The 23,587-nt window shown below is 41.8% G+C and overlaps 1 protein-coding gene across 1 annotated transcript; it reads right to left on the reverse strand.

Annotated features, from left to right (window-relative positions):
* Positions 1 to 798: 798 nt before the first annotated feature.
* On the reverse strand, positions 799 to 23,538 carry RPA1 (replication protein A1). Its single transcript, XM_034068996.1, has 17 exons — positions 23,460 to 23,538; positions 23,102 to 23,149; positions 22,760 to 22,838; positions 22,125 to 22,233; positions 21,317 to 21,405; positions 16,644 to 16,730; positions 15,371 to 15,503; positions 14,359 to 14,461; positions 13,165 to 13,233; positions 12,842 to 13,034; positions 11,595 to 11,734; positions 9,948 to 10,096; positions 8,550 to 8,682; positions 7,062 to 7,238; positions 5,689 to 5,796; positions 2,191 to 2,277; positions 799 to 1,829 (listed from the first exon to the last, which is right to left on the reverse strand). Exons 1-17 carry the CDS (start codon positions 23,490 to 23,492, stop codon positions 1,722 to 1,724), a joined length of 1,845 nt encoding a protein of 614 aa, XP_033924887.1. The 5' UTR covers positions 23,493 to 23,538; the 3' UTR covers positions 799 to 1,721.
* Between the last annotated feature and the right edge of the window lie 49 nt (positions 23,539 to 23,587).

Consider the following 23,587-nt stretch of genomic DNA (forward strand, 5'->3'; position numbering starts at 1 on the left):
GTTAGCATTTGTCAATCCCGAACCAGGCTGAAGACTGTAATTTACTAGTCAATGCTTTATAAGCAAGGTCAGAGGGAACAAACACTACGATAAAAAATATGCAAGACATCAGCAGAAGAACCCAGTCATGATCCTCAGAATCCAAGAAAGAGGAAGGGGTTGTTTGCACAATTAATGGGCCCAGAATAACATCCTTCACGTCCATCAATGGAAGTGGCATTTACAGTGCTTAAACATAAAGACTTAAGGTGACAAACAGGAAATAATAATGGGGAAATAAAGGGCACCAATTGCATGCATGAAGAGACAGCACTCTACGATGCAAAAGAAGTTTCAGGTTTCCTACCAGAGACCCACTGCAGCACTGCCTGGATGCTTGGAGCTGTGCAGCAAATGCCAAGCTGTGAGCTGCAGCCAGGGAACACATAATTAATGTGATTAGGAGCACACAGAGCTAGCATGCTCTGCTGACTGAAGAGCCCAGTAGCATAATTACTGTTTTCTGTACTAGCTCTATGTCTGAACAAATCTCAAAGCCTGGTTAGTTTTAGACTGCTGTGTAAACGTCAATAAAAATCCCAGAAGTGCCAGTTCATCAGCATTCTCAGCACAGAAATGGTGAAAATATCACTGCATTTCCATGCTGTTAACATCAGGCAAAGAAGTCTCCATTCTTCAGTCTAACCTTAGAGTTTGTAATAAGGTAACATCTCCCCCAAGTGAATGCTTATTATGAAAGCTAATTAATTGCTTTCCAGTAATGAGAAGTCTTTGGTGTTCAAAGAAAGCAAAATTCACTACATAGGAATTAAACAGTGTTTATTGAAACAAAGCTTCCCCCCAGTTAAAGACCTATCTCTGATTAACATCATCACAAGTAAAACCAAAGAAACTCAACATACAGACATACAAGTATGTATAGGCAGGAAGTGTGAGCTAAAAAAAAAGGAAAAATCAGTCAAAAATCCATAGCATTAATTGAAGAAAAACTAAAGCAATGCTTTGTAGTTGCCAAGATTTCCCTGGGGGATGGAGAGTCAATGCTTATCTGCCTTCCTCAGAAGAGACAATTTTGATTAATATCAGACCCATCTGACTCAGCCTATTAAACCCTGAAGGAAGGATATTCTTCAGATACAAGAGATATGTCTTTGATTAATAATTCTACCATATTGCCATTCCAAGCATTAACAAATGCATGGGTACCTGTGGAAAGAGAAAGCCTTTGAATTCTATGGAAAGGAGCTAGCTCACACTAATAGACCCGTTCTCCTTCGTCCAGATCTGAAACTTGTACGACAGTCTTCCTCCTGCCCTCTGCTGAACAAGTTGAAGTGTCAAGGTTGCCACTACTTTCTTGCAAAGAAGACACAACAGTTAGATAATTCAGTTTTACATACTGTGAGAAAGCACAAAGTTACTTCAGATGTTCTGAACGGTTTGTCTAAAGACCCTGGCAATCTGTCTTAGAGATTCCTCTTCAGAGCTGTCACAGCTTAACAGATCACAACAGGCTACAAGATCATGGTCATTAAGAGTGCACTCTGACCTACCAAGTGCATATCTTCAGGGAAATGCATTAAATCACTTAGCCCACTACACTGCACTACCATGCACGGTGTAACTAATGCCAAATTGTCACACACAGAGTGGAGAAAAAGTCGGTGTAACATCATCTACTGAGCTTTCCCTGGAAGCCCCAGCTTCAAGCAGCACCAGCCTCACCACAGCTGAGCATTTTTCCTGATGTTGGCAATCAGTCTCTTGCAGTAGTCTCTGTAGTTCACAGGTTTGACATCCATTGCTGTAGCTTTGATACGAGATTCATCCTATAAAAGAGAAATATGGCATGGAAAAGAACTCTGAGCACTCCAGGCATTTGGTTCTAACCTCCATCTGTCCCAGCCACGTACTGCTCTTGGTACCAGGGTTAGCTGGGAGTACAAACATGACTCCCGGAGCTCCCACCTTGTTTTCATTCAAGACAAGCCAGGCTTGATGAACCTGAGAGGGAGCAGTGTTGGTGACAGTGGATCCCTCCCTCAGCGCTCAAGACTGACAGTATTTACTGTGAGCAAGTATCTTTGGAAACTTCTCCCCACGAAGAGGAGGAAGCCACCTCCAACGAAGACAAGTCAACCTACAAAAGCCACGTGCTGCACTATTTGCCTTTTGGGGAGGATTACTTACATTGTAAGTCTCCAGTTTCACTCGGATCCTGAACTCATACGTGTTGAAGTTCGCATTCTGGAACACTTCTTCAAAGGCCTGCTCGTTCTGTGGGAAGGACAAAGGCAGATATCAGCTGCAGACACTCCAGGCTTCCGACAGTGCCATGAACTTTGAGAACAGCTCCTCTTTTGCTGAGGTTGGCAAAAGAGTGGAACTAACTGGATCATGGAGTCAGAGCTGAATCTTCCATCACCGTTTAGATGCCAAAACCAGAACCTTAAGTTTTAAAGAAAAAGTTAAGCTCAAGGGGAAGGCTTTTTAGCTCCCTAAGCAAAATTACTCACAGTTGCACCAAACCTGCAGCCAAGTGTACAGAATGACAATACAATAAACCTACATGAGATTCTCTCATGGCGCTCAACTGGCCCATTCTGATGTTCTGCTGTGACCACAAGCACTGATGGAGTTAATTGTTTCCTCATTAATTGTCTCATTCTGTTTCTCTGCTTCTCCATCAAGGCTCTATCTATCCTTCACATGCTGACATGGACCTATTTAAGAGAATGTTCTATAAAAAAAGAAAGGAGTGGATGCATGTTCCAAATGTGCTTTTATAACCATTAGAAAACTCATATTTATAACATAAGCTGCTTCTAATTACCATATGAACACCAAACATCACCATTTATAACAGACAATTTGTCAAAACAGAAGAGAAGCAGACAAGTTGTGGAGATGGTGGAGGAAAAAAAAAGTTTATTTTGGTAAAAATTAGTTGTAAAAAACCTTTGCTGACATTCCCCAACAATTCTGCAGCCCCACGATGATACAGGCAAGTGATTATTAATGTATTTATCCACCAGATGCACTTGACTTCATCAGTCACTCCAGCAGCAGATAGAGCATCTGATCTGGAGCTGAACCCACCTCAGTTTCACTCCCATTCCAAGTGCTACATCTGCTGTTTTTAAATGCACCCAGCACTATTTTACACTACACAGTGATTCTCTGAAGGTTTTGAAAAACACAACAAATGAAGGTGAACAGGAGTAGCCAGTTTCACAGCCTGCAGAATTCAGGCATATCCTTCCTGAATATTAAAAACCCCTTCTTCTGACCATTGTATGGATTAGAGGATAAGAAAACCTCCCTTAATAAAGCATTTGGCTTCTGTTTCCAGCTCTGCCACAAACGATGCTAACCATTAGTGAGTGGAAAATGCCGTTAGCATACCAGTCACTGCTACCCTACATTACCTCCTCTGGTAACAAGCACAGTGGAGAAGCAGATGAAAAACCTTCCATGCATATCTATGCTTAGCATGGTCACTGCCTGTGTGTGGACTCAATATACACTGTGAGCAGTGGAAAGACTCCCACCAACTTCACAGGGTACTGCATCAGGTCTTCAGAGAAAAACCACTAAGAAAAGCTCACTGAAAACGCATCAAGCACCATTTTTAAAGGCTCATAAAAGTGTCAAATCAAAACCAATTTCTTCTGGAACACAAAGCATTCCTGCTCAAGAGCTCATTCCATATTATGTTCCATTTTCTACCCTCAGCCATTTCCATTAGGCAGCTCTTCAAAAGACATTACATGTTTGCACTGTTACATAGGATCTGCTGTCTCTCCTTCCCCACCCAGTTTTCTTCAGCATTAAAGGTGACTAAGAAATTTTGTTTGAACTCTAGCAGAGATTCAGCAGGAATGAAGTAAGAAAATATTGACTAGTTAAGAATGTCTGAGAATGGAAATGCAGAAGCACAAGCGCATCTAATTAGAATGCCAGAGCAATACAGCTTCCTTCGGAACAGAGGTGTCCAGCCTTCATAATATCACAAAACCTGAGCATCCCAGAGCCACAAGCTTTGTACCACTTACCTTAGGCAGCCAGGTGTAGGAGTGTCTAAAACCCATCCTTGTATATGCATCACTGGACAACCAGCTCTGCTTTGCAGAAGCGAAGAGGTCTATACCAGTGTCTCAGGACAAGCAGGACAACAGCCTCAACAACCCCTCCCTGCTTCAGTTCCCTCCCTCAGCCAAGCAATGGGTTAACCAACAACTGGTGTATCTATGAAGCCCCAGTATGATCCAGCCTGGGAGTACATCAAGGCTCATATGCAATTCAAGAACTTATTCTGCTTTCTATATCATCATTTAAAAGCCAAAATGAAACCACACAGATTTTATATAGCAGACAACTAAAAATCAGGAAAAGATTTAGGCTGCAAGAAAGGAAAATGCAGCAGAGAAGCACACAGTGACAAAGGACAAAATACACTGTATGTTACTCTTTAATGATTTACAACCTTAAGAACTGTTTTAATCTGTCAAGGAAAGATCACTTGAGCATCTCTGCCAATGACCTATTTTAGAAGTCATCGCTTTCACATGACCCACCAAGTTTCTGGTGGTATTTCAGGGAGAAGAGCCTTCAATAGTGGGCTAAAATGTATTAGTTCAAAAAGCTTCCTGCCTACTTACAAAGATACATACAAAGTGTTCTGGAACTTTCTGGTTTTGTAAACAATTTTTTGGAACACATTAGGGATAATGTTGCTAATGTTTGGGGCTAAACCAATTCTTTTGCAGATGCTTCCAATCTAGGTACAATGATAACACAGCCTGTCCTTTCTATTGGAGTTTAACATGTGTTAAAGCTGTCAGCCCTCTAAAGGATGCAGGACTCAGTTGCCTCTCAAGGTCCCAGGTGCTAAGGACAGGCTGATCTCATTTTTCAAAGCCAAAAGAACTCAGAGGTAGACAGACTGCCTGTGGGAGCAAACTATGGGGGAAACCAAGCAAATCTCTGTTCTCCAGGCAGATGGCCCATGGAAAATAATCCCGAGGAGAGTAAACAAGTCCCTGCCAAGAACTATGGATTAGGGAGAAGCAGTGATTTGTGAGTTTGTAAAAGATACTGAAGCCCAACATCTGGAGAACACTCCTAGGCTGGCAGGCCCTGAGCTGGCCTATCACCCAGAGAATGGGCAACATCAAACTCTTGCCAAATGAAGTAGAACACCCCTTTCATATGGCACTCTTTAATAATGCTGTTAATTTCCACAGTAACTACACCAACATAATGCACTGCCTTTGCTACCCCTGCTGACTTAGGAGTGCTGTATGTGCAGACACAAGGATGAGATCATGCTCGCTGATGAATCAGTATGGTGTACACAGAATTGTATCACAGAACCACAGACTGGTTTGGGTTGGAAGGGACCTTAAAGCTCATTCAGTTCCAACCCCTGCCACAGGCAGGGACCCCTTCCACTGGAGCAGCTGCTCCAAGTCCCTGTGTCCAACCTGGCCTTGAACACTGCCAGGGATGGGGCAGCCACAGCTTCTCTGGGCACCCTGTGCCAGTGTCTCTCAAAGTCAGTATTACAAGAACATTTCCTTACCAGGAGGATCAAAACAAGCAAGAAATGTGTGAGCAGCCAAGAGCAGGATGCGTGAACACAGTTCAAGTTCCACAGATTCACTAAAAATAAGCTTACTGACTGACCTTTTCCTTCAGTTCTCCCAGGAAAGCTGCATTTTGTCCAAGAATGAATTCTGCTGCCTCTTGGAAACAAGTCACCCACTGATACTCCAGATAGTCTGCAATGGTCACCTAAAAACCAACCAAACCCAAAAGATTATTTCACCCACTTACCTATTCCTCAAGGAGAACAGAAGAGAAATTTACTTCATTGCTATAGAGAGTTCTAGATTTCCCGTAACTATGAGAGCCCTGTGTACTGTAGCTACTTCCCATCACTGAGGGTGGAAGGCACTGACTTTACACCTTCTTTTTTAAAGCTCCATAGAATGCCACAGTAACAACTCAAGTTAATATTGACAGTACATTGTGTCACAAGAAAAGGCCAACAACATCACAATGGTATATACTAATGGGATATTCAGCTCTGCTCTGCTGTCACAGACGAGCTGTGAGCAAGAACAAGTAACCCAGAACAGCTCCTTCCAAGTGGGACACCAGTGATACTACAAACTGCTCTTACTTTGTACATACCTGAGTACTTCAGACATGTAATGCTATGTTATGAGGAAACTACCAAAACATTCAAGGACAAGACAGAGCAGTAAAAAGATCAAGCAGTAGCTTAACATGCATTTCCTGGCTGCTTTGACAATTAGGAATGGGAAAATAGGAGACACGCTGTTCTGATTGTACCCTCAGTATCCCCTTTATATTCTACATGAATGATTTTGCTGTGTCAAGTAGTTCTGCATTCCTAGAAGTTATCCACTAGAAATTGTTCCAAAGCAGTCTGTGTTTTAGTGAGGCTGCAGGGATAGCTCCCTTCTCTCTGCATGCCCACCTGGCACAGCACTTCTGAGAAGCAGATACAACTCTAACTTCTAATGTAAACTAGAACAAGGTTCAATGCTTATGGTATAAGAGGGCATCACAATAATGATCCCTAGACAACCTCCTGAAGCAGGTTCCATTAAAACAGGAGACAGAACAATACCTACCAAAAAAAAAAAGAATGTACTAAATATAGGAAGCAGCTGTAAAAGTGCAATTACTGCTCTCCAGAAATGCCATTTACTTCAGTTTATCTTCACTACTGAAGAGGCGTAGGCCATCTGTACTCTGCACTGCATAGTACACTTGGAAACCAGAAGCAACTGAGCTAGCATCAACTTTTTGGCAAAGCAAAAAGCTTTTAATTGGAGTACTAGCAAAACAAACTGCTAATCAGCTCAATGAAACATCCCTCACTCAGGTACAGCACACAAGCCAAGTCAATACCCTTGAACCCACGGGCATCACAATACTCCAACACCTTATTCTCTGGGAAGACTTGTTTGGATTGTCCAAGGAAAAGGGGCAAGAAACACACTCTTCCCTCTAATCCATTTACTCACCATGAGCATCATGCGGTACTTGAAGTTGGGGAACTCACTGTCACACTTTTCACAACGATACAGTCCGTTTTGCTGGTCTACCACTTTCTTATTGCAACCCTGAGAGGGACATGCCTGGTACATACAGTTCTCCTTGCGCAGATGTACGACTGTGCCCACACAGCTAAAATAATCCGCCTAGGAGAGAGTGAGTGTGCAAATTAGCCTCAAAATACCCAGTGTTTTCCAATTCCGAATTAACTACAAAGCAAGGCACCCCATACTTGGGATATTTAGGATTAGAAAGCTTAACAGCTCCGGATTATTGGGAAACTGGAAATCAAGCCCTCTGTTGCAATAATTGTCAGGCTTCCATTATGTTAACTAAAGCCCCTACAGCAAGATGATTTTGTGTTTCCATCGCAGGGAACTCCAATTGCTGGGTTTTCTTTAGATAAAGCATATTCGCTTCGCCATTGTGTCTGTTCAAATCTCCACTTTTTCGCAGGATTAAGATTCTCTGCTTTCCTATGCTGCTTTTGGGAGCCAATACAAAAGCCAGAAAGGCTCCTGTGTAGTATTACAGATAAGCATTTGATTAAACTATAGCCTGCAGAACAAAATACCCACTCACCATACTAAAGTAATCATCCTAATGGCTTACGGCCACGCTCAAATCTTTCAGCAGATAAACAGAGGTTGCTTAAGAAGCACAGAAAAGAGCTGAATTACAGGTAAGGTTTTCTTTCCTTAGAATCATAGAATGGTTTGGGTTGGAAAGGACCCTAAAATTATCCAGTTCCAACCCCCTGCCATGGGCAGGGATGCCTCACATTAGACCAGGTCACCCAAGGCTCCATTCAGCCTGGACTTGAACACTGCCAGGGATGGAGCATTTACCACTTCTTTGGGCAACCTGTGCCAGTGCCTCAACACCTGCACAGTAAAGAACTTCCTTATCTCCAACCTGAACTTCCCCTGTTTAAGTTTGAATCCATCACCCCTTGTCCTATCACTACAATCCCTGATGAAGAAGTTCTTGCATATCCCAAACAGATCAGTATTTAAGTTTTTGGGGAAAAACAATTAAAAATCAGTCAAAGAGCAGTATAAGCCTAGAAGTTACTGGTCTGGAATGCCAGAGACTTAGTTTTATCCCTAGCTTTTCTATTGACCAAGTGTGCACCCTTGAAAACCACTTCCTCCTAATGTACCTGTTTCTCCTAGAACACTTTGTGCTATTTATATGACGATCTTTGGGGCAAATTCCTCCTTCCCCCACTTATACAAGGCCGAGAATTCTCTTGCAAACATAATATGTTGCAACAGCAGCAACAAGCCTGAATTTATTTGAAGCAGAAAAAGGATATTTATTAGCATAAATTCTGAGAGAATAAGCCCATATTGCTCAACAACTGGACTACTTCACATAGGCATTCTGCTTATTGAAGTCTAGCCTTTTATTTTCTCCCCAGTCCACAAGGCTTGCACGCAGTGGCCATGCTTTACCTTATCTCCTTGGCCCAAGTTCTCAGTTTTGGCTTCATACAAAGTTTTCCAGTTGGTATTTGCTCCAGGTGCCAGCCCACCCTTCACATCCGAGATTGAAGTACATTCCAGAAGCTGCCCCTCCGAGTCGAACCTGGAAGCACAGAGATGCACTTCTGTTTTCAGATAGCAGACCATACAGACTTATCGAAAGCTCACATTTAGTTCCACGGACTTAATACATGAGGGATTATTTTTTTTTTATCAATGATTGCAAAGGAAACTATTACAATAATTTGTGTCTATTGCAAACAAAAATAGCATTTCGGAGCACGTTAATAGTCTGACTTAATTAGCTCTGTATTTTACAGACCCACAAAAGGAGGACAAGCTTTGTTCTATATAGCTGCAATTTGTTTGCCAGCTAGTGGTCAAGCCATGCACTGCACGCTCCTTAAAGGAAGCCAGATAACCAGATTTAAGGGCATCAAGATATTTCCATAATTAAAATTGAATTACACGCTACCATTATCTTCACAGCAGCTTCGAAAGGAAAAGGAAAGAGCATTGAAAAGATTATGCTTTCTCTGTCAAGGTAAGAAAGGAGGTTGTGCTGCCATCCTGCTGTGCTGGCTTCTTCTGTGATCCGAGTAACACACCAAGGAGACTCACAAAACTTCACTGAAAGTGTGACAGTAACAGCTAAACCCCACAGTCAATCCTATCTTCAATAAATATGGGAGAGCCACAGCCCAGGGACAAATGGAGGATGCCATTGTATTTTATCCATGTTTGGGTGATGTAACTAGAACCTGAAACCCCAGGATTCACGAATCTGATGCTGTCAGCACTCAACACTACTTGTACAAATGCCACACGCCATCATATTAGCAGCTATAGCAGACAATTTATCAACTACCTACAGCAGAAGCTACAAACCACCAAGAAATCACAGTTTTCCTGACAGCAATAAGGAAGTTAGTTTGCCACCTGAAAAATATCTAATAAGGAATGTACACTGGAAGAAGGGAACATAGCTCCTCCAGTCCATACAGAGCATGTATCAGATCCCACACCATGAGACAAGCCTGAGAATAAAGCAGTGTTCCCTCAGATCATGTCTCAGAAAGCAGAGCTGGTCAAGTCTGATTTCATGCTGCCTTCCAAGGCTTTGGGTTAGCATGCACTACTCCCATTTCGATTTTGCAAGGTCTGTCATGGAATTACAAGCTTCTGAATTGAAGACAGCCTTTCAGGCTCCAGTGCTTTCAAGGAAGAGAAGTGTCTATAACCTTGGAACCCATCTCCTTTGCAACCTTTCTTCAGTACTTTACAGACTGCTCTGATACAGAAAAACAGTAAAACAAATACTCCACAGCAGGCTAATACATTTCTATCAACATAAACACACAGTCATACCATCCTCGGAGCTTAAAAGCCTCTGGGGTATCAGGGTTGATGACAATTGTACTCGAGGACATTAGAGAGAGGCTTCTACCGCCAAAATCAGAGACTCTGGCTCCTTTGATGGCTATCACAGGTTGTCTAGAACCATCAAACTGTTCAGCCTGCATGTGTGAAAAAACAGAACACATTAGTAGTGTGTTACAGTGAAGGTACTGAACTTGTGGTCATAACTCACAAGAACACGACAAGAGATCAAATGTGAATCAAACTATCCTGCTGTATATAGAAGATAAGGTATCACTGCGAGTTTAAAGCACCTAACAAAGCTGCGATCCTAACATTTCCTGGGGAACCAGAGATCCTTAAGTCACACTTCCAGGTGGGGAAAAAAAGGGATTGGTCCCCTCCCTTAGGAGGATTTTAGAATGGGGAATGGGTTATGGGAATGGAGGTTTCTCCAAAAACGAGGAATTACTTGGTCAGATTAGACCCTTCAGGAGATGAAACCACTCACTTGGCTTGACTGAGTCAGTCAGGTCTATTCCACAACTGAAACAGCAGAAGTGCAGGTGTGCTGACCAAACACTTTCTCCTGACTTTCCATTTTCTGTTTTTAATCTCATATAGCAGCTTTAATGCTGTTCAATTGACATCAGTTTGTTATCCGAGGAGTCTGACACTAACAAAGAACCTCTTGGCATGAAAGAGGTTTTGAAAGGTATAGATTTTCTGGACCCCACACCACTTAGCAAGCAAGGGGAGGGTCATGTGCTCAAAGATTACAAACAAGCTGGAGTTAGCAGTAGCATTCAATGTATCCATGAGATGCAGAAACTGCAAAACATATCTCAGCATTTAGGGCAATGACTGTGTACAATGCGGACCCTGATCTCTGTTGGAAGAGTTATGGGCAGGAATTGATCACCAGTAGCTTCTCCTTTAATAACCTTGTTCAGCCTCAAAACTTGGTGATACTGAACTACTTCAGTTTACTTCAGTTGTATCAGCAGATGGTTAACAGTGTTTAGCTATCTCCAGTATCAGTGCACTTGATCATTTAGCCATAAAGCATCACTGTCAAGCTGGAAGGATCACTCCCATTTTATAGACTGGAATATAAAACCCTGAGTATCTACAATACCAGCGGAAAACAAAGTAGCCTGTTAACAGGACAAAGCAGCATGTTTACTGCAACTACTCAAACCTGAAATTCTAAGGCTCTGATGCTTTAAACTAATCTGAGATACAGCTTCTCAACCCCTTTGTTAAGCAGCAATTTATGCATGGTAACATGCATCCCACCCTATGAATAAAATCCATCTTCAACGAGAGCACTGTAGTCACCAGGCTTTTCCATAATCAAACTGCAACTCATATCCTTTCCTAAGCCAGAAACCTGTGAAGTCTTTTGGTTTGAGACATAATGTCTGCAGTTGTTCAGAACACATTAGTCAGATCACGTCAGCAGTTTGTCAGAGAAAGGTTAAGAACATCACACCTGAATGAAACCAGACAGTCTTTCACCTTCTCTCTGCCCTGATCCTTAAGCACCCAGGACTCCATCTCAGTGCTATGTCCATCTTGGATGACAACAGCACATTCGCTTCCTCACCCTACACAAAGAGACCTTTGCTTAAGATCAGGTAAGAGTGAACATACCTCGTTTCCCCACAGCGTAGCTGTCACCTGCTTCCCTGATGTATCCATCAGATACACGTTCCTCTTTGATACCTCCCTATTGCTAGATTTCACTGTAATTTTAGTGACATCTTCATAGCTCTTACAAATTCCAATTACATCTGAAAAACAGTTACAATTGAGTTAGAGATACCCAAGGGTCACAATTGGGGAATACAAGATCACAAGAAAAGAATTCAAACCTACTGTCAGATTTCTACCTTGTATCCTAGCTCCCTATTCAAATCAAATCTGATATGGAAATTAAGCATATTATGGTAGGAATGCTCCAGTACAGAACTCTTCAGTGCTTTAATTTTGTTGATGAATTCATTAAGATATTCATGAATGCAAGCCTCAGCACATTAACGAGATCAAGGCATTGTACTATCTCTTCCCATCACATTCTGCCAAAGGATTTCAGCCCTGATCCTGTAATACTCACTCTTGCTGTTTAAACACAAGTCTCTCAGGCAAGAGATTTCAAAGTGACTGTAACACAACTGTAAAGCAACTGGCTGGTGCCTTCTCTGTAGCCCCATGACTGTGATGTGCAATTTAAACTTCAGTCTGCGTGTTTGGGTGAGTAAGAGACTGCACCATCCTCTTTGCACCTCTTAAATATATCCTATTTTTAATATTACAGATCTACCTTTAATATTGCTAGCTGAAAGCCTCTGAATCACATGCATCTTGTGCCTGAGAAACCTGAGAACCCTCGCCCCCACCCCAGCCTCTGATTTTCCGGAGTACTCTGCCCAACCAATGACAGAAAAACAAACCTCCAATACTTCACAAAGCAAGCCAAAACAGTCATGCAACTTGGACTTGGATGCAACGAATCATGCCAACATCACTACAGAGATAATTAGATAGTGAAAGAAAGCAAGACCACAGAAGGTATGAAACGCACACGTGCTGAGCAAGGACATTTTTCTCGCAGCCCTTTTCTGTGCAAAACAGTAATCGTAGTACAATAAACAAGTATCAGTTACTGGCCCTTGTTTGAAGCACGAGTTTGAAGCAAAACTATTATACATTGCTAGCAGAAGAGGGCAATGGCATCTTAACAGGAAGGCTGCACAAGGTGTTTTTAATGGCAACCACCACTGGCTATTTAAGAGATCACGACACTAGAAGCATTCTATGCTCACTACCTCCCCAGCGTTCAGGACACAAAAGTAAAACTTCAAAGCTTTAAAGCTTGCCATATTGCTACTTAGACTGACCAACAACTGTGTCTTTGGGTGTGTTCTCCAAGTCAGAGATGGATACAAAATCAAACTGAACAGATGGAAGATGCTGGGCATCATCACAGGGCACAACTGAAGTCTCATTAGTGAATGTAATCTCATAGTCATTCTTAACAGCTGTATATTGCTTGTTAGCAGTCTTCAAATTGCCTTTGGTAAAATAATATACCTACAGGAGAAAGCAATGAAACAGAGGATATTATCAGAAGTCAGAGACAGAAAATAGATTGTGTTCACCTTTAAAAATCCTCTCTCTTTCCTAGCTCATGTCAGTCTGTGAAAGCACAATGCTACCATACCTTGTTCAATTCAATGAGCGGAAAGAACTTGTCTGCTTGATCATTGAATGCAGTAGCTCTAATCTCACCCTGCAGGAAAACAGGAGAGCTGGTCAGAGCTTGAAATTCAGCATGAAAACAAGCTAAAAAGAAATCTTTGCAATGTTAAGTGGCATCAGTTCTACAAGACACAATGTGGTCTGCCAGGCTAGCTCCAGGCATGTGAGAAACAAACAACATTCTCCTCACATTTGTAGTTATAGATAAAACAACCTGTTCGACACCTGACCATCAAATCTCATTTTCAAGTCTCATTAGTATTATCTCGAGCTTCAGAATGAAATGAGGAAGGGCGACATATATATAAACCTCTGAAGAGGTACTCATAAACCTGGCATTGATTGCCATTACATGCAAAGAGAAAATTCAGATAGATCACACAGCTCCACAAGTTAGCCCACAGTATATTGTGCTGTCTCCCACTCACACATGAGATGTCAAGTCTTTAAGTAAGCATTAATAACAATTATAAAATCGCTGGATATAAATATTGGATTATTTTTTACATCTGAATAGAGACAGTATGCAGAGAAAACAAATAGCTGATGGCACCATGTTACATTATTAACCTTGCATTTTATACTAAACATAATCTAGCAGAATCTTGTTTGTTTTCATGACAGGAGGCTGTAATTTGATAAGAGGTTTGACAAACTGCAAGTTTAGTTAGATTAACCAGATACCATTCCCCAAACAAACCACAGATGAAGTTTCCTAGGATTACAATAATTTGCACTCTGATTTCCTCATGGAAATGAAAGCTTATAATAACTCAGAGGCAATGCTCCTCTCACTCCTTGTTTTGTAAGGTGGATCTAAGCAAGGATGAAACCTCAGTCTCAATCCACAGGAAACCACCACAAACCTCAATATTAGGCTGTCACTTTCCATAAACAACTGTATCTTGAAGCTGCAAAAATTCAGTCACAGACGATAGAGTTTGATGAAAAATAATCAGTAACACCAGACATTTAAGACTCAATTCTGGGTAAAACTGGGTCGTTGATGCTCAATTAATGAATACAGAAACACAAGCTTCAGTTGTAATAAAAAGCACCATTTCCTACAATACACTTTATTTCCCCTAGTCTGTTTTTATGAAGGGCTCATCAGCATCTGGCATACATTATCTTTTCCTCAACATATGACACTTACGCTTTCATCAACTAGCTCTATAGAAAAGAGCTTCCCTTCACCACGGGAGTTGCTCCATGTGCGGATCTGCCCTTTTTGGGTGACACGAGCGCAGATGGTCCACCTGGAATCATGCAAGAAATCAGTGCTCTGTGTATTGTTTCTTATATTAAGAACAGACTGAACTGACAAACCTTTAGAACTGGAATGTCACTTTTAAAAAGCCAGAATCTTCCTGCTGCACCTCAGCAACTCTACCTGTGTCTCGGCTGCTTTCCATTTTAATGGCCTAAACCACTAAAGGTAGAAAGCTGTAGAGAAAGCACCAAAGCCAGCCATAAAGCATCTCATACGATAATAACGGCAAACAATCCTTCTGCACAGAAGCAGGTCTCAAATCTCTGACTCTTCCAGGGTACATTCCTCAGACAGCAGTTTGCCTGTTCTGAAAAGCCATGCTAGAACTCAAGAGCTCAATTATAGGATTCACATTTAACTCGGGTAATCAAATCAGTTTGCATAACTTAAAAATGTCATTCACGATATAATTACATCCTCATGCTTTTCAACAGAACAGTAGCCAAAGTGAATAGCTTACTGAGCTGTTTTGTCATTAAGCTACCAAAAAGGTTGCTTTAGGAGAAAAAAAAAGAGAAGTCAATTGATTTTCAGCTAAAATATTAAGAACCTATCACGCTCAGCAGGGGAACTTCACTGAGACAATGCAGAGGCAAACCTTTGTCGGAGAGTTGATGAAATTAATGCCCCCCCAAAAAAAAGAGAACAAAACCCCCCACCAAACAAGGAACAAAACCCAAACCAAAGGCCATACAGTTGTGGAGGGATTTTTTTGTTTGTTTCTCTGGGTGGTTATGCTGTTATTGTTGGTTTCATTTGTTTAAAGTTAACCAATAAAGTCAAAAGAACTCCAAGAATGATTTGACAGAGAGTCATACGTGAGAAAGCAAAAAGAAGCTATTGTTTCTTTAGGCCTGTGACATTGAGTAATACCTGGCACACCGCAATAACTCACTTTGATTGGTATGGATTCAGGCTGGCAATCGGCACTACTTTGGCCTGTGATCCCCCTGGTGTCTTCATGGTGCTGGGAGCACTTGCTTTACCAAACTGGTTCGAGGGAAAGTGGTACTTTGGAGCAGCAGGACCTTTCAAAAACCACAGCAGAACACAAGGAATTTCAGCCTTGCAGACAAAAGCCAGGTGAAAACCAACTCATGGTGCAAGACGAAGCAGAACTACTCCCTCCACGCTATGGGGAGCCGTGCAGAAGACTTAACACTGGGTAGGCACCTAAAGCTCCATTCACACAGACACCACAGCACGGCTAAAAGTTCATGGAATCATTTCTACTCTTGGTCACAAGTATCTCCTAGACACTCAGACCTTTAGAGCACTTACACTGGAAGTGGGGATGCATCCAGAATCAATCACTTAAACCATGTTTAAGAGGGAAACAGCCAGTTAGTAGTAAATCATCTAAAATATGGCACATCAAACTTTCAATCTACACCATTTAAGGGAATAACTAAGGAATAGTACTCCACTATCAAATAATCAAATAATTTCCTGACACAAAGCAATACTGCGAATTCTAAACTCATTCTTGTCAATGTATAAGCATAGAACTCTTACAATCAGCTTTAAGTACAGGAAGGAAGAGCTTGTTTTCTGCTGCAATAAGCAAGTGTCAGAATTTTACTATTTAAACTACTTCTTAAACACATGGATAAAGAATACAGACAAGTTAAAGCAGCACCAAGAGCTAGAACTGACATCTTTCTTGCTGTTAAAAAAGTCTACAAGCTGACATTTAAATTGACAGCCTTTTTCAGCATCTCATTAGAGCCTTGATCAAACCCCCCTGCATTTATAGATAAGCTATCAAATAACCTCAGTCCTGTACCACCTAAATTGTTTGGCCTCAGCATCTCAGCATCAGTAACACATTTGTTGGCCAGCTCCATGCTGCAACGTGTCCGTAGAGCACTGTTTCAAGAATGCACAGTTCCATCAGCTAGATGTTCAGTTTACAATGCTCCATCAGTTTTTCCCCTTGGGAAAGAAGAAGGAAGTGGAACAGATTTTCCCCCTGTTTTTAAGAATTTATTATTAAATCCAAGTGTACAATAGCCTCTTGAGAGAATTCATCTTGTCAAGCTATGGGTTAGTGTTTAATGAAGTGTTTCTTGTGCAACAACATCACAGAAACATTCTTTTCCTAATTTAAACTACAGTTTTGCACCACAGAAATGGAAAGCAGAATCCCTGCCCAGGATTACTCTTACCTGCCGCTGACAAATTGCCATTTGGTTGCTGTGGTTTGCTGGGTGCTGGGTTTGCCGCTGGAGCTGAAGAACGTTGCTGCCCTTGCCCTGTAATCAAGTAGAGAGACCACAGAGTACAGCAGGGAGCACAGTAATTAAAACTACCTTTAAACCTTGATAGGAAATAAGACTGGCATGAAGAAAAGCTCATTTAAAACGCAGAGCACATGCTAAAATTCAGGTGTTCCAGACACAGCAGTAGCAAGCTCTCTGTTGAACCATATTACCATGGAGAAATTTCAGTCAGATCTCTTTCCTCAAGCAACTGCTTTCTACTTTGAAAGAACTCAGGGTTGACACTTATTTAAAAGGACAGCACTGAAGTAATCTTGACAACTTCTCAATGGTGATAGGCTTCCACTGCTCTGACAGGTAGTTTCTGTTACTACCTACGAGCTAAGGCAAAAACTGTAGGAGAATTCCCTCTTGAAACCCAGAAATGGTCAAAACCCAGTGGGAAAAGTCAAACCTGAAGCTAACATACGACAAAGAAAACACCTGCTATATTTTATTGCCAAAATATGAAGATATTTAACGTGGGTGTGATGGAGTCGTCATTTCAGCATTCACCAGGGTCCCTCTTGGGACGCAGCAGTCTATTGCACAGGGAGAAAAGGGATGGCGTAGTAAGTACATATTGTTCAATTTTTCAGATTCCAGGACTTGCACTTGCTTTATCCCGATGATAAATTACACAAGAAAGAGCACAGTGACTTATCTAGAGAAATAGCACATTAGAAGACTAATCTACCGTTCAAAATTTTAAATTCCTTTAAAGAATACTTGTCCTATCCTATTTTGCCACCAGATGAGAAAATAGCCAACATTTTCCCATATCTTTGGAGGCAAGTGATGCTTAAGTCATTGGTTTGCAGGAAGCCCGAGGCCTGAGCAGGCAGTACCTCCCTGCTTTGGGACAAGGGGAAGATGGTCAGAGAAAGTGGATAAAGAAGGCCAAGACCAAGCCATAGGCAACACAAGGAGCAAAACCAGAGAATCCCATACAGAAGGGCAAGAAAGGATGGCACAGAAGGAAGGAGGAGCAACACAGGGAGACCCTGACGCAGCATCACCTGATGTTGGATAGTCTACAGAGGTAACCCTCTGCTTATATATAATCCAGAACAAGGTCCTTGCACTAAACCCAGTCTGCTCCTCTAAGCTGCCGCAGTAGAGTCACATCGGTGAGCTAGTGACAGCAATCTCCCTGGCAACAGTGACGTCAAAGACCAATGTGTATTTACTGCAGAATCCACTAGATGGAGAAACCAGATTTCACCTTCTTCAGCTGCCTCAGGTATGGGAAGAACCCAGGTAGGGTCAGTGCTCATCACCCTAAACCCATCTTGTGCCAGGAGAGAAGAAAGGGAAAAACCCAACAAAACACACTGAAAGTAAAATGCCTGGTCAGGGGAAGGATGCTGAAGAAGAGGGATGTGCCTATGAAACAGCAAGAGATTTCCTTGCTACTTTTGTTCCAAATGTTTTTCCCCCTGGGGTTTAAAAATAAACCCAACACCAAAAACTAAACCAAAGACCACTACATACATTAGAACCTTCGCGTGTTATGAAACACACATTCACATTTCAAGGGCTGCCTACCCATAGCTGGTGTTTCTCAACAGATTAAGAATATATTAACACATTTCTGCATGTGTTCAAATACAGAAGTAGCAGAAATATCTCTCCAGTTTTCTCACTTGTAGAGTTTAAGGACTCAAACTATGATTTTTGGTGGCTGGTGGCCTACAGATCACTCAAGGTGCTCAGAAAACTCACTCCTCTGCCTGGTTTTCACTGTTATTATTACCAGAAGCTGAAAACACTTGGAACACCCAATGACATTTCTGCTCTATATCCCGAGTTAGTCAAACCCAAGACCTTCAGCTAAAGCCAGGAACACAGCCCACTCTTATTTAATAGCTGTAGAACAATCATCCTCTGCTTCCAATAATTTGTTGTCAGGAGGTACTGCTACAGAGCCATGGTGACAGAAAACCAGTCCCAGAATCGAGCAGCAGGATGGAGGGAGGGGAAGGAGGAAAGAAAACACACTTTGAAAGCACGCACACCGAAACACGATGGTGGGAAGGGCAAGAAGAGAGCTCGAGTGAATGTGTAAGTACACAAGCATTTCAACATTGAAAGATTAATGACAGAAGTTCAACATAAGTAGCAAGTAATTGTCATAGTAAGAAGGAAGTCCAGCATCAGAGTAATTTGAATGAGATTAATGACAGTAATAACATTACCATCTAGTTTTCAACAAGAAGAAAACCTGCTCAGTCTTCATTTTCAATACTATTATGAAACGCTGCCTGAACAGGGTTTCTTTTCTCATGATATTAAGAAGATTGTGTCTCCAGTTTCCTTGTTAGGCAGATTAACCACCTACTGCTCAAGTGGAAAGTGGCCAAAAGCCAGCTTCTCACTCCCTGGGTCCTACTGGGGTATTACAGTCAAGGAAAGACTATTCCTTAATCCTGGACCTAGCAACTTGACATCTGTACTTCAAGCAAGACCAAACGTGGGATTTTTAGAATACCTGAACCTTTTTCCATGAAAACCACAAAGTGCTTTTAGAGACTCATTGTGCTTTAGCTTGAGTGCTTCTCAGAAACAATCTCTCAATATACACAGCAACTGAAAGAATCTGCAACTTGAAATTACCTCTGCCATTTTACTAAGGCCTCTATGACAAAATCAGGCAGCCCTGTAGAGCAGAAGCATGTTAAGCACACTTCATCTAAACTATTCCTGTCCTCTGCAGCTGAAACCTTGGTAGCAAATAAAACGGTATGAGGTCTGCAGAATAAAGTTAGCTAAAATGAAATGCACAACACTTCAAATCCAGCATCTCTTAACTACCTACTGCAACACCACACTTACAATGCTCATAGACCCGTAGCATCTCCAAAAGTGTTGATTTGAAAATGTCATCGCCAAGTACTTTTGTAAACCCACACAAAGAACACAACTTTGATCAAAGTCATGGTAATTTTACCAAAATTTACAGTCTTAAAGGTATATTTTCAGCTCAGTTCTGTAACATAGCACATTCCCAGGCGTTTCTAAGCAACAATATAACTGAAAAACACTATAGTTCACAAGCTCTTGTACCACACGAGCAAGGGAAATGGGAGAAAGGCACAAAACAGTCTGCTCCACAGCTATTCTGAATATCTTGGTCTCTACAGCAACTGTGGTATTAAACCATAAAATCTGAGATGTCAACACAGTTTTTAAACAGCAATTAGCTAAGTAACTATCAAAGGAACAAAGGATTCTTTTAGCCTCATTTAACAAACGCCCCTTTAATTCCCTAGGAAAAAAGAAAAGTTAATAAAGAAAGATGTCTCTGCCTTCACAACTAAGTCTAATATCTACCTCTATTAGTAAAGGAGCTTTTTAACCAGAATAGCAGTGTACCTACCACTACTGTCTGTCCAAAATATCCTACAGTCAATTTTTGCCACTGATGCGTGGTCCCTAAGTAATAAAAAGATATTAGTGTGCTTCCACTGGGGTGGGATCAAGAAAAGCAATTTGCTATTAAATTTCAGCAATTATCTGTATATACATCAATGACAGAGCTGTTCAAATATATTCTCTGAGTGCTTATTATCCTCTCTCTTCTTTAAAGACTAGAATTTGAAGAACAGAACCTACTTTTGCATGTATCTCAGGGGAAAGGAATATATATATATATATATATCTCAATTCAAACAAATGCTTGCCTGAGAACTGTGAGCTCAGCACATGAAAACAAACAACACAGTTACTTATGCAACATAACACACCCAAAATATTCATGGCAGCACCCAGTGTATGATGGTTTTCCAGGCAGCAGGGTAGGAACAAGTGCTTAGGGAAGTCTGGTCTGTATGCTGGCCATGTTTTCATGCCATCCTCTCCTCTATGTACTTTGAGCAATCTAAGTTTTAGTGCTTCCTGAACCCAACATTCATGCAAAGGATGTATTGTTATGTTTAACAGCCTTTAATGGATTTTTCTTTCATGTCTAATTGCTTTCTGAACCTGTGCCAACTTCCAGCAGCTACCTCAACAAGTTCCATAATTTAACTCTGTAGTTCAGGGGATGTGGTACAGCCTTTGTTTTAAAACCGCTGCCTGACAATAGGAGAACTCAAGAGCATCAAGTGAATGCAGAAAAGAAAGAGATTCATCATTCTTTATTCATCCCCTCCACACCGTCTTATACTTTCATAGATCATTATTACATCTTCCTCCTCCTGTTTTCTTTCCCGACAGAAGAAATTATAATCTATTTGATTACTCATTATGAGGAGACATAGAATAGCTGCTGCATACTTACTGGAACTCTAGGGAGAGACCATTAACATGGAATAAAAGTCTGTCGATGTTATCACAGGGTATTGATACTTCTCAATACCACGCAGGGACTGAATCTTCAGCCATGGTGAAGAGTTTATTAAAGTACTAACAAAACCCATTTTGTGTTATACATACAGAAAGGATTTCAAGATCTGGGCATCTGTTGCAGGCATAAGAAAGCTGCACATGTCTGACTGCTGCTTTTAAAGTCAAATAGCCAGTTGAAAGCTATCATAACAGTCTGTTCAGAAAGGTATTTGTTTACAGAGGACACTCACCTTCATTATATGGCACTGGGTTGCCAATAGTCCCACCAACTTTATCAGCAGTTTGCAGAACATTTAAATCCATCAGTATAACCACTCTCCTACAAACACAGAATAGACAGCAATGAAGACTTCCCTCTGCAAGTCTATCACACTCTGAATAGCCCTTGCAGCAGGTAAGAGAAGCAACCATTAGGGGTTGGTCTTTGGATAAGGAATCTGGAAGACAAAAGCTCTGCCTACTTAGGCCTCTCCTGAATATGAATTCAGTCCATATTCTCCTAGACACATACATAATCTAGAGTTAGGTTGGACTGGCCTTGAAGCAAGCTGCTGTAGTGGAAGGTGTCCCTGCCCATGGCAAGGGGTTGGAACTGGATGAGCTTTAAGGTCTCTTCCAACCTAAACCAGTCTGGGATTCAATGATAGTTTTCCTATAATCACTCCACTCAGACCCCTTCTTGTTTTGTAGTATTTACCTCCCTTCCCTCAATTTTTGCTAAAAGAAAGATCAGGTTCCACAACATTTAGGTAAGAAGAAATCTTCAGTTTCTTTTCCACAGCAGATAATTTAAAGTTTTTTAATAAAACTATGTAGAATTCACAGTATTCCTACTGAACTTTACATTACTAAACCACTGTACTAGGCATATCTGAACCCACTGCAACCACACTTTGTGCTACTGCTTGTGCTATGCACTGTCCCTCGTTCACTTTAGTATTTTCATCATCATCTGATAATCCCAATCAAAAGCATTTAGCATTCACAAAAAGCGCAGCTGCCTTTCTGGAGGACTGGGCTCAAAAGAAACATATATACCTTCCATCTTTCAGGCTGTTGACAATGAACCTGTTAACCTGGCAAACACATTGTGCTGATAAGCGTTCCTCTTCCACCAGAGAGTTCAGCTGTGTGGCCAACATGAATGCTGCAGAAACAGAAGGAAAACATGGAAACAATTAACATATTCCAGCCTTAAAAAGGGGCTGCCATGGCTGGCTGTAACTTTTCCAGCCAGCCTAGTGTTGTGCTAGATTTGTGACTTGCTCAGTTAGTTAACAGACAAAAACAGTGTAATCACTGACAAGATGCCAAAACCAATTATAAGCTATATTGCATTTATTTTCCCAAACTTTAGGGTGCAGTAATAGCTAGAATTCCCAATGAAATCAGAGAAATATTAAGCTCAATTACCTTAAAACTGTTATAAAAACACACACAGATTTCTAGATTTTCATTACTTTTTTGTGAGCTTAAAACTCACAAAGAAAGTCTCAGAAGAGAATGACTAAACGCTAAAATGCAGTTGCATGCTTCAGAGTCCATGATTCTCATAAAAGCCACATTCTCTTCCAATTCTCATTTCACTTTACACCTAGACACTAAACCAGGACCTTTAGTCCCCGTAGCATCCCCACACTTACAAAGCTCTCGCTGTAGTCTGTCATACTTACAGGACAGTGTGTTCACCCCATCACTCATCAGTACCCGGTAGCGCGGTGGCCCATTTCCTGTTGCAATAGCCCGTGTATTCTATGGGAAAAAAATAGATTACAAATGCTTATTTGTTCAGAAACCCTTTAAAAATATGAAGTGATTAACAAGTGACCTTTTATTCAGTTTAGCTTTGTTTTTTTAAGCACTGTTATTAAAAGCATAGCCATGCAAAACAAAATTACAAGTACATCAGCCTCGCTTGGCTCCCCTGACAAGGAAGCTTAGCTGCACTCAGAAGCCTACAAGGAAGCTCCCACACTCACTAAAGGACTGCATAAGAGGCAACGGAGTGTACTCACTATGACTTGTAGCACAGGCTTGGAGACGTTCTCCCCTTGCATTATGGCCTGCAGAAGAGAACAGGAGACCCTCAGAGAAGTGCCACGGCCTCACTCAGGAGCGCTCCAGACCCACAGCAGGGGGGGGAATGCCTTGGAACCACCAAAGCCACAGGAACTGCCGTTCCCGGCCATGTCCCCCGCTGCCTCCCAGGGCAAGGCCCCGCTTCGGGCCTGCTTTCTTCCCTCAGGAGCGGGCCTGGTTTCTTCCCTCAGGACCGGGCCGGACGCGTTCTCCCCGGGCCCAGGCTCGGCCCCAGACGCCATCCCCGACCCCAGCCCCTCTCCCGTCCCACCGCAGCCCCCCCTGCACCCTCACCGCAATGGCGCCTTCACTCAACCCCACACTCATGGTGCTGCGTTTCCAACCGCTCTCCGCCGCCGCCAAATCCTCCCGCCGCCCGCCGCCGACCCTCCTCCTTCCGGCGCGCGATTACATCACCCCGT

This window comes from Melopsittacus undulatus, chromosome 13, assembly GCF_012275295.1.
Source record: "Melopsittacus undulatus isolate bMelUnd1 chromosome 13, bMelUnd1.mat.Z, whole genome shotgun sequence".
NCBI lineage: Eukaryota > Metazoa > Chordata > Aves > Psittaciformes > Psittaculidae > Melopsittacus > Melopsittacus undulatus.